The sequence below is a fragment of the Gallus gallus genome, chromosome 1 (genome assembly GCF_016699485.2).
Source record: "Gallus gallus isolate bGalGal1 chromosome 1, bGalGal1.mat.broiler.GRCg7b, whole genome shotgun sequence".
In the NCBI taxonomy this organism is placed as follows: Eukaryota; Metazoa; Chordata; class Aves; order Galliformes; family Phasianidae; genus Gallus; species Gallus gallus.
The window spans coordinates 173,099,247-173,111,673 of NC_052532.1; the positions used below are offsets into that span (position 1 = coordinate 173,099,247).

General features: G+C 34.1%; 1 protein-coding gene across 8 annotated transcripts in view; it reads right to left on the reverse strand.

Moving 5' to 3' along the window:
* The window catches only part of NBEA (neurobeachin), a 470,888-nt gene that overhangs the window by 224,082 nt on the left and 234,379 nt on the right, over positions 1-12,427 (reverse strand). For all 8 annotated transcript variants that reach the window (XM_015277560.4, XM_040704875.2, XM_025153000.3 and 5 more), the window contains 2 exons: positions 4,684-4,792; positions 1,188-1,354 (listed from right to left, as the gene is read on the reverse strand). In XM_015277560.4, coding sequence (XP_015133046.2) covers positions 1,188-1,354; positions 4,684-4,792 — 276 coding nt within the window. The remainder of the gene's footprint in view (positions 1-1,187; positions 1,355-4,683; positions 4,793-12,427) is intronic.

The window sequence follows — 12,427 nt, forward strand, 5'->3', positions numbered from 1 at the left end:
TTTTTCAGAGCTAAGGAGGAACTTTCTGTTCTGCTTTGTTTGACTCAGAACAGACCAGCGGCATTCAAGTAGGAAATTAAACTATATAAAATCAGATATTTGGAAGCAAAAGTTTTTCAGTCTCTATTGTTTGACCAGTTCCAGTTTGAAAAAACAATCAATTTATTAATTAGCTTGAATGAAAAAAAACCAAGAAAGAGACTTGGCAGCCCGTGGCTTTGCAGACACACCCAGGTTCAAGACCTTACTCAGAATGAAGGAAAGGAGCAATTTGAGCCCAACTCTTCCACGCGAGGAGGGTCAATGCCTTAGCCACTGGCTATTTTTGTGACTTAGAATCAGAAAAGCAAGGCTTTGTTTTTTGGCATGATATATGAAGAAGTTTCATTTCATCCGTATGTTGAATACAATCAAATTTTAAAAACAGTACTCAACATAATTCTGATTAAAATCTCAAATATTACGTTATCACTTACATAGAAGAAGAATTATATATTTTGGATCGCACTGTTTTTATTTGTTTACTTCCTTACAGGGGCTCCTGCAGAACTGAGCTGCACTTTGGTTAAGCTCAGCTGCAGACTTTATCGATAAAGTCAAGCACACACATAAGTTTTGCATTAAGCATATGGACTTTGCACATGGCTGGTATCAACTACTGTTTTCTTGTAGGAGAGTTAAGATTTACCAGTGGATCTTACCACTTCATCACTTGCACAGAAAAGCTATAAACAGAAGAAAGTACAACACAGCAACTCATGTTCTGGTTCTGCTTGTTATTCTTACACTGACTATAATGCTAGATGGGTCCTCTGCTTCCTCTTTCAATATCTGTATGGAAAGCTCTCAGTTCTTATATTATCCAGAACATTTCACTCAGAGAGGCTATAATACCGGAGGGAGCCTCAAAAACTTCTGATATATCACTAGCAAAGCTGCATTAAACGCAATCGACAAATATTCATTACAATTTACTTGAAATATAATAAAGTACTATTTTAGCAATCTATCGAGGAGTTTTATCTGTGAATCTTTATCAAAGAAGACTTCTCAAGAAATAGTTGAAGCAATGACTAATTACAGAGAATACATTTTAGCAATTCTAACTCCAACCAGATTCATTTTCCAGTTATATGGTGACAGCTTCTCTTATACTTTGGAAGTAACATTTTACGTTGGCAGCTTACCTGTGAGAAACAGCTCCCCAGGCGCCATGCTTATTTGTTAGAATGTTGAGTATCTTCTGTTTCAGCTGATTGGCTGTAACATGATCCCGGTGCTTTGCAGCACTGATAAGATGATCACACATCTTCTCCTCCTCTCTTCTGTCGGCGGCATATTGAGCACACTGTGACTGGGAATGAAAGTACATCTACTTGATAAAAGATAGGCTATTTGGGAATCGCCTGAAATGGTAATTTACTAAAACTCTTTACATCAATGCCCAATGAGCTCATTAAGATAATTTTAAGATGAACAGGACAAAACAGTTAATTTAAGTGGTTCTACTACGATATTTCATTCATGAAAAAGCACTCAGAACATGTAGAATTTGAAATATCGCTGGAAAATACAACCAAATTACAATGCAAAACATTTAACTATGCACCTCTGTGTGTATGTAATCATGGCTATGTCTTTAGGGTTGACATTGTAAAATTTTCATACATTCTCATGTATAACATACAAATATAACATATATAACATAATTTCAACTGCATATATATCACAATATTCAACTTCAAATTCTTTGTGTATAATAAGAACAATGTAAGTTTTCCCTTTCTTTTCTCAAATCCATGTTAAAATTAAATCCGATTTCTCTTCCTATTAATGATCCTTTTGAAAGGTCTAAAGGAAGTAAATGTAGCCATGGTAATTAAAATGAATCCATTGCAAGTATCATTTTCTAGCAGTAAATTACAAAAGCTAGATTATTCTCAAAAGACCTAATTTTATGAATACCTTTTAAGAAGACCTCAATTTTTGCATGCACAAATTATTGTGCATCATTTTAGAATGTTTAACTCACTGCTGTAACACTTTAAGCTGAATAGACCACCATCTTCTAATATACAAAAAAGCAATTACAGTTTAGTAAAACGCATGGTAGATTGTACTTTATTCTTCCTATTTTTGTACATAGTCCATTTAATACAGATCTTATTAGCATTTGCTAAGATTTTAATAGTAGTCTTTCCACTGTGTTATAACCATTATTTCAAATAATCTATCTGAAAAAGAACAATCATTACACTAATTCATAAAGGGTTAATTCATTTTTCAATTTATCTTCTTGTACAGAGAAGCACCAATTAGTACAATGATCTGTCTTTGTAATGAGGTTAATATTTCACCAGTTCATTGGACAGTAAAATTAAATTTTCATTTTTCTTCCTAAACAATTACAAAGGTTAACAAAATGGAAGTTAACTGTGAAGCAACCAGTCTAGGAGGAATTTCCTTTGCCCTGATTACATCCATAGTGGGAGGATAACATTTATATGCTGGTCCATGGTCTCCCTTGCTACGTGGGCAACGCAGTAACTCAGTGCAGTCTGGGTCAAACGATTTCATCCATAATTATTCAATTAAAGTTTAAAGGGTAAAAATAAAACATCCACTCGCATCTTCTGAGAGCAACAATTAACATGTACTTAAACTTAGAACTTATACTAATACAGCTTATTAAAAAAAAATGACAGATTTACAATTATGCAAGAGAAAACTACCAGAAATCTCGTTGTTCTTACTACTTTCAGGTAGGATGAATAATAAAATGTTCAGTTATATCTAATGCTATTAAAGACAATATATAAAATATTCTTTTAGACTTTAACTGTCACCTTATTTAAGTACATTTGAGGTTCATATTTAGCAGAGACTATATTTCACTACATTTTCTTTGATGACTTTCATACTTTATTGTACTCATCTAAAACATGTAGCTGAAGCTTTTTATGTGACAAAAATAATGAAAAATTTTGAATATGAAAAATGCATTTGTTTCTTTACCAGACAATAAGACTGACTTAAGGCTATTCCTTCAGAGAATTTAGTTAATATTCTAAATTCTATTTGCTAACAGAAGCTGGAAGTTAATTGAATATTTTCATTTTGTCTAGAGTTCTGACAGATCTTATATCTCAATGTATTCTTCAAAGAACAGATAACTCAATCTCCTATTGTCATCTTAGGTTACTGCATGATGCTCTGATAAATATCAAATGTTATTTATTGTTGAGGCAATATGAAACTTCACTCTGACACACACTTAATTGTAAATGTGATTTTATCTAAGTCCAAAATATCCACTATATGCCTAGTAATAAAGTTGTTGCAATCCCATATGATGAGTGTCTGCTGTCTGCTCTGACAGGATGAAGTAAAGGTTATGTGTATTCAAAATGACAACAGATATCTCTGTGTCTCACACTTTTCAGCTAGGTCAAGGAGCACAAGAACTAGTACATCAAAGTGTACATTTAAGAGAGCTGTTTCAATGAGATAAAAACCTCATCAAAACTAAGATTACTGGATTCTATTTCTAGCCACCATGTGCGTGTTGACATTTTCTAACAGATGAATAAACTGATTATTATCATCAATACTAAATAAGTCTATCGCCATCCTAATAGAAGGTCACTTGCGAATTAAAATACAAGGAAATTATGTTTGTGTAGGCATATTTGTTTATATACAAATGTATGCAAAAAAAAAAAAAGGCAGGTTTGGAAATAAAAGTGATACTGAAGTGTTGGATAAAGGGATCGTGAAAATGCAAAACTATATTGGATAAAGTCTTGTCAAAAATGAAATTTTAACTGCGTGTGAATATTTTTTCACTTTTTAAAATAGGAACTAAATTAATACTGAAGGAATCATCAAAAACATGTTAAGTATGGAACTGAAAAAATGTTTTTGAAATAACTTTTTTGAATGCTTGCCTCGTTTTCAAGTAAATTAATTTAAATTACAATACTTCTTGATGAAAAAAGAAAAAGAAGTCTGACTCCTTTTAAGGAGAAAGAATTATAAACATTAAAGAGTTACGGGATCCAGATGCTATGTTATTTCTTTCAATGCTTAAAAAAAACAGGCAATGTAAACAGAATCTTAATGTCAGTAGTTAAAGACTCCTAGTTAGCAGCTAAAGTAGGAATCAAAATGTTTCAATATATAATTTACAGAAGGTAGATATTCTAAGGATATCCAAAATGTTCTACCAAAGGTATTCTAAAATATTAATTCTAACAAAATAGTTATATTTCTTACTTTCTGTGAAGTGCCTATATGCATTATCTGTTTTTCTTTCATACGGAACTTAAATATACTATTGATAATATCCATCAAAAATAATTAGTAATGACGCTTACATTACAATTTGCAATAAATCAGTAAAGTTCTTTGTGAAGTTAGAGTCTTCCATATCAGTTTGGCAGACATTCTGATTAAGGGATTTCTTCAAGCTGTAAATGTTTTCATTAATTTCAGTGAGGAGATGAGAAATTAAACCAGTTCCTTGTGTTTGACATTTATCAAAGCTTTTAAAAACTAGTTTTGAAATGCCTTCAATATAAATCTCTTTGTTGGAAGAAGAAAATCTTTATTGCATGGGGTTACAGTCTAGGTGACAACTGAGTGAAAACAGAAAAGCAGAAATCCACCAACTCTCAGGATTACCTCAAACTCAGCATGCTTGTGGACATCTTCAGCTCTTTGTCGGTTCAAAATAAATTCTGCTTCATTTGCAACACGCACTATATGGTCTTTCATTGCATGACATAATAATCTAAAATAAAAAAAGTCACAATCAGCCTTTTTATCTGTTGTACTTCAAATTAGTTGTTTGAGCAAATGCATTTAAAATGCAAAAAATAAAAACTAAAAAAGAAAAAAGAAAACATAGAACTACTGTCGTGAAATCGCTATTTGCCAAGTGTAACTTTAATCATCATTTTTTAGTATTTGCAAGAGCACAAAGAAATTGTGTTACATGGAAAAAGCTTGCTATTTTTTATTGAAGAGAATATATCTTTATGGAAGTATATTTCTAGTGTATTTTTCACGGTAGTCTCAATATTGCAGCATCATTTAAAAAATCTAGATAACTGCTTAAACTCCAATTGACAACACTGTAATACTAAATATAAATATTAAAATGTCGAAGTATAGAATTGCCAAATAACATATGCTTCTTAAACACCCAAGTAAAAAATGCATATTTTCAAGTTTTTTTATGATATCTTAAAAAAAAAGAAAGAAAGAAAGAAAGAAAAAGATTAAAATTAGATTGAAGATTTCAATCATAGACCTTAAATTTAAAAAAAAAAGAGAAGGATTAAAATTAGACTGAGGATTTCAATCACAGACCTGAAATTAAGAAACTTAGAGAAAACCGCAAATACCACGATACACGTAATAAAGCTGCAACATAAACAACACTACATTTTTAATAATGCTCATGTTTTATTGGACAGGAACAATGAAACCAATTGTTTTATTGTCCCTATATTATGTACCTGAGGTTGCCCACTCTACTGAAAATTGCTTTGCTCTTCAAATCAGCAGAGAGGAAGTATCTTTCAGCATGCAAAGATATGACCAGTCTGTCTGTTTAGGATCAGGAAGAACTGTTTCTCTTTGAGCTAAATTGGCACGTGGTTTAGGGTTTTCCTTTTTGCAGCATCAGGGAAACATACTTAAATTTAGAGATTCTTATATTAGGAATATGAAGTGACTAGCCAATCCCACCCTAAGGCTGATGTCTGATGCTTAAAAGCAATAAAAAAATAAAAGTCAGGATTATTAGAAATGAAATGCATGATAATTGGATGTTAAACCTATAAGATGAGAGATCTGAATCCTATTCTTGCCTCCTTCAGTGTATTCTGACACCTGTGAAGGAGGGAAATACTTTTTCTGAGCTGATGTTTAATATGGATAAGTGTCATGGGAAGACATAAATGTTGGGATCTCTGTTTAGAGCTAAGGACAAACCAACTTGGATCAAGTTGATGAATACTCGTGATTTGAATGAGCCTTTTTTAAATATCTCTTTGCTATTCTTCTAAAAAGTGAAATATTTTTTACAAAGCATAGCCTCAAAAACTAAAGGTGTTCTCATTGTCCTCTTCAAAATTTAGAATTATTTTTAAATCTATCCTGTTGAAGACATGGTTTGCTATTTTATTAATGTTAAGAATTCAGATGCATGGATTCCAAATGAGCATTCATGACTTTAACAAGATTCTCTGACATGAGGTCTGGAGCACCTCTCCTATGAAGAAAGGCTGAGGGAGTTGGGCTTGTTTATCTTGGAGAAGAGAAGGCTCTGGGGAGACCTCATTGTGGCCTTTCAGTACTTAAAGGGAGTTTAGAAACTGGAGGGAAATCAAATTTGTACAGGTCTCTACAGATAGGACAAAGGGAAAAAAAAATTAAAAGAGGGGAAATTTAAATTAGATGTTGGGGAAAAATTTTTCACTGAGAGGGTGATGAGGTCCAGGAACAGGTAGCCAAGAGAAGTTATGGATGCCCTGTCCCTGGAGGTGTTCAAGTCCATGCTGGATAGGGTCCTGGGCAACATGATCAGGTGCCTGATTTGGTGGTTGGCAACCCTACCAAACTAAATCTTTGAGGTCTGTTCCAAATCAAACCTTTGGTTAATGGCCCTGCATGTGGCAGGGGGGTTGGAACTTGGTGATCCCTGGGGTCCCTTCCAACCCAAGCCATTCTATGATTCTATGATTCTATGATTCTATGATTCTATGATTCTATATGATTCTATAAGAAGATACTTGAACTGAACATTTATCTAAGGTTGTCTTCTTGAACTTATGAGATTATTGACAAAGGAGCAAGTAGCTAGGATTCCAAAACCTGAACTCATGGATTTCCTCTCCAACCCATCTAATGGACCTTTGTGCTCCAGAGACTGAAACCCTTGAACCACTGGTTTCAGTTTCAAGGAGATGCTGCAACTTTTGGCCACTACATGAGACAAACTAAGCCAAATTTCAGGTAGCAGGGAAATGCTCCAAGTCTTCAAGGTTCATAGTTCCAAAATCAAGACAATGAAAAGTGAGAGGCAATCAGTGAATATTCCTGAGCACAGGGTCAAGACTGCCTACAGCACTCATTATTATCTTGCCCTTCACTCATTTATTTTCTGCTCTAACTTCCTAAGAAAATTACAGAGAGTGGCCCTGCAATCACATCTGCCAGCTCCCTCAGTCTTCGTGGGTACATTCCAGCAGGGCCAATGCACTTGCGAATGTCCACTTTGCCTAAGTATTATTCCACCAGAAGCATACCTTCCTTATTCCAGCCATTCAGGCTGGCTTAAGGAACCTGGCATTCCTGAAGGCCAGTCTTGCTGGTAAAGACTGAGGAAAAGTAGGCATTCAATACCTTAGACTTTTCACTACCCCAGGTAATTAGGTTGGTTTCCTTCAGGAGAGGGGAATTTTCTGCTAAGCAAAAGATGGAAGAAATGTTTTACCTGGATAAAATCATAGCCAGCTAATCCTGACTGAATCTTAAATTCATATAGACACAGAATAACTTACTGTGTTATTTTAACTGGGTTACACTTCATGAACATGCACAGTAATGCCCTTATCATTTTTGAATCCTACTAACTCAATCACATGCATAGCATAAGATTAGAATAAAAGAAACCTCAGACTTTTCTGGCAAGAGAACAAGTGCTAATGACTATCTTGTGGATTGTCATTAAAAAAAAACCCTACAGTAGAAATGACTCAAAAAGGAAAAATCTACCAAACCAGGAAAAATCTTATATTTCAGTAGTATCAAAGGCTGTTGATACACCAAAAAGTTTCCTTTGAGCACTGCAAATAAAAGAAAGGGAAAAAGACCAGCAAACTCACTCCTTCACTACAACATGCAGCCACACCATACATACTCTTCTTAAACTATATTCAGTTTATGAAAAATATTTTCATGAAATCTAGTTCATGAAATGGAAATGCAATTAATTATCTTGTCTCTAGCACAGCTTTGGAGAGCCCCCTTCTTTCACTTTCTAATCCAAATGTATATTCTTCAGTAGACTTTACTGTTTCATTTTTATGCAAATATTGGCCTTAGCTTTACATAGTTGTTCTTTCTCATGACCTGATATTCCATCTATCCCTATTTTGCTAGGCTAACTAAATCAGCTCTCTTTAACATTTCTTGTATAACCATAATATCTCATAAAAGAGATTGCCTTCTGGTTTGTACTTGTCACAGACTAATTTCACCTCTTCTGATAGAGCACAGTCAAAATTGGCAGCAGTATTCTAGACAAATTCTCAGCAATATTTACAAAGTAACATTAATGCTGCCTCATCTCAGTGGAAATACATTTTCTGATGCAATTCTAGAGTAGAGTAGTACTTTCCTTTTTTAGCCCTATTTTCTGGTGTTTTGTAAAAAATAAAATAAAATGAAATAAAAAGAAGTCAATCATAGACTGGTCTTTTACCCCCCCTCAGATATTTCCAGAAGGTGAAAACAGTCTTTGTCACATATGCTCAAGAATAAGACCCCAGTTTTTCATATTGTAACATTATATAAAGTAATATGTAAATATTTTATAGTAGTATTGTTATACAATCTTGTTAGTGTAGGTCTGAAACACATCTATTATATTCTGGTTGATATTTCAGATAACAGCCCAACTATGTTTTCCATCCACAAATTTTTATACAGCACTCAATTTAGGGGAAAAGTCTATTCTCTGCATCTTTCCCAAGACATTATACTGTGTTGGAGTGAGCAAACCAAGTAAGGATGACTCTGGGGTGCAGAAATTCATATATATTTGCTAAATAAAGGGAAAATCTTTAATTTGAGGGCAGTACCACTCTTACACTGCTTTGGTAACAAAACATATTCTTCAGTGATATCTTCTTATCACTGACAACTGAACATTTATTGTGACTGAATTTATATCCACTGTTCTCATTCACACTTGTAGTCTTCACCCTGCATTAGTTACCCTCAGAAGACTTTAGGTGGACTAGTGTTGAGACTGTAATTAATTTGGCCCTTTGATCTTACTGACCTCCACACAATTAGTCCTCGTGCAGAACTAATGAGCAGTCTAAGAAGTGTCACCACAGACTTGCTTTATTTTTTATAATGTTCTCTATCCAACTGTGATTGATCAAAACAGAATTGGTCTAGAAAAACTTTCAGCTTTCTCCTGTGCAACCATTTATTCTGCTGCACCACAAACTCCTGACAGAATTGAAGCCAAATGTGTTGCTGTGTCCTTCAGATGAGCTGATCTCAGTCAGGAACTGATGAGCAGCAAAACTTTTATTCTTTGAGCTGCAATTCTTACAGAATAAGGCAGAGATGAAATATTAACTTATGATTTATTTTTGTCAAGACAAGCTTGATGTGTGTTAACAAATGCATGAAGCATGGTTAAAGCTGCATTATTAGGAAATGGGCTTGATTTGTTTTTAAACTGAATTGAAGGACTTGAAGTAAGCAGTCTGAGGTCACCTGTGACTCAAATCCTGGTAAATGTCCATGGCAAACTGAGTTTTCTGATACAGATTTTCTGTACAGATAGGTGTGAAATTTCCAGTATGGAAAATGGAAGTAAAAACCAGATTTGACATATGCGAGTGCTGTGAAATAATCATGATGAGGCTGCAATGTCGGTTGGAATGAAAGTACAGAGCAGGCTGTTCTTCACTTAAAACTGAAGTCTCAGATTATGAGAGAGCAGACTGAGAGAATGCCTCAGGACATGCTGATTCATAAATATGAGTTATTTGCAAATGTTGCTTAGGAGTAGGCAAGAAGTTATTTTAAATCCATGTGTCTTGCTTTCCTCAACTTTCCCTCAGTAAGGTTACTTTAGAACTTTTATAGGTAAAAGCAAGATGTGAAAAAAAACACATGTAAACAATTAGAAGTCCCAGTGTTTCAGACACAAGGTTTATGAAGGCTGGATGTGGAATTCCACATTCTAAGTCACTCAGTAAATAACCAGAGCCTGGGACGATTTTTTTTAGAGTTTTGGAAAATGAGACAATTAAAAGACTATACCCAAACTGTAAAAAACATAAAATCACTGCAAACATTTAAATGTGAATTGGGATAGCTTGTGACAAGCAGAGCTATTTTTACACCTACCAAAAATGAAGGATGAAAACTTGTATTTCACTAACTATTCTATGATGACTTTGCTACCTTGTAGTCAGTTATTCTTAGTAATAATCTTAGACATGGAGAGAAAGGACTCTTAGCTGTTATACTGCTAGATAAAACAATTCTGCTTATGTTACCAGTGTTTCTTTTATCTGAGAGAAAGTAAGAAAGCAGATCATTCCCAAGCAGCAACTTTCAAAACAGATTACAAAATGAACATTTGTTATAATTTAACTAAGGTCCTGCTTCCTCTGCTCATTCCTGAAGTTCTGCCAAATCACATGTCCACGGAAACAGATGTTTCTCTGACTTACTTTCATCAGATGCCCAAAGCTTGATTTTTTCCAAGAAGCAGCCTGAAAATACTCTGCTTTTCACCAAACACAGTTGTTTTGACAATTATTATTTTTAATGGAATTCATAAGAAATGAAACCTATCATTGAACTTGGTACCTATAAATTGGCCTTATTTGAACAGTTCCAAGTTCTACAAAATGAGGTACTGTTATAAGTACTTTGAAAGCAAATTCCCATAAAATTTGGAAGGTAATGTCTGGCACAGGGGCCTGATTTCTTGCAAGGGGGCAGTAATGAAGAACTTACTAGAGAACATTTTGAAAGTACAACACACAAAAGCAGCTACTGGTCTGCAACACAAACACGACAGCAAGATAAACTTTTCAGAGGGTGACTATTAATGTTTCAGAAATGCCACAGAAACTGTAAAAGACTCAGTATCACTTAGAGTTAACTACAAAGAATCTATTTCATCTATTTTTTCTTATACACATAAAATTGAAATACAAAACACTCCTAAACAGCAAGGACAGCTGCAGTAGAGAATATGGGATTATAAAGAAGCACATCTAACAGGGAGCTCAATCTCACAGCTCAGCTGGAGCATAGACACAGAATTAGTGAGAGGGACCATACAACAACAGAATTCATCTGTAAAAGAGAGAAAGATTGAGCACATTTGTTCTTATATCTACATATTTTTATATTTATTTATATTGTTACAGGTATATGTATTTATATGTTTATATAAATATATATTTATTTTAATTTCATTTATATGTATACTTTTATCTCAGCTCTACTTTCTGGCTGGATTGGCATACATTGGATTTTGCATGTCAGACTGGAGTCCTTTGCACATCTTCCTGTTAGTCTTCAGCTTTGTGATACCCATGATGTCCAAATACAATGTATCATGCATTCCTAGATGATTCAGTACCCTCTCCTAACCTCCAGGTTCCTGTGATCAAGAACACTGTCTATAAAGAAACAAGAATACCATCCTTTCTCCGTGTGTGCTTGGACCTAATTACTAAATGAGTTCTTCAGGTATTCTTACAGATCCATTTACAATTGCACATTGTAAATCAAATATGGCAAGTGGCATCATAGATATACCCTCTAACACTGGGCTTGAACATTTAAGAATTGCAGACAATGAATAATGACTGTGAGCTCATTTACCACGAAGTAAACATCAGAACTGCCAAACTGCAATAGAAGATGTCCAGAAGAAAGTTTTTTGAAATTACAACAATCCTAGTTTAGGTAATGTGGAAAGAATCCAGTTTAAGTCCTCACTACCATCCACTCCAGATTTAATCAGCATTTCATCTAAATTAAGAGAAACACACATTTCCAGTATTTTTAAACATTCTGCCATTCTTCCCAAGAAATTAGTGAAAAACCTCAGTGCAACTGGGTTCAAAAGGAAATGTCTGCCTGTGAATTTTAAATATATTTGGACCTCCAGGTAGGTCAATATGTAAAAGTGTATATTTTCACTGCTACAGGCAGAAACCAGACTTAAGTACAGAGATAATACTTCGGAAATTAAGCTTATAATTTAAATATAAGAAGAAATGCAGTCTTGTATTTCCTCAAATTTGTATTATGATCAGGCTACTCCCGCAATTTAAAAAGAGGAAATTCCGTAAAAAAAAAAAATAAAGAAAATAATTTTAAATGAAAGGAGAAAATCATCTCTTAATATATTAGCATTGTGATAACATAAAAGGACAAGGAAATGGAAGTAGATTGAGGAGAATAATCTAAATCTGAAAGAATAACAGATAGTGATCAGTAACGTTCATCTCTGAAACAGGATAAATCTCTGAGATACTCCACTTGTCAAAGGCGTCAAGGTGAAGCACAATCCACAGGCTAACCACAATCTTTGGAATTCAATCATACAGCCATTTTTCTGCATATGTACTTGTCCACCCATCCA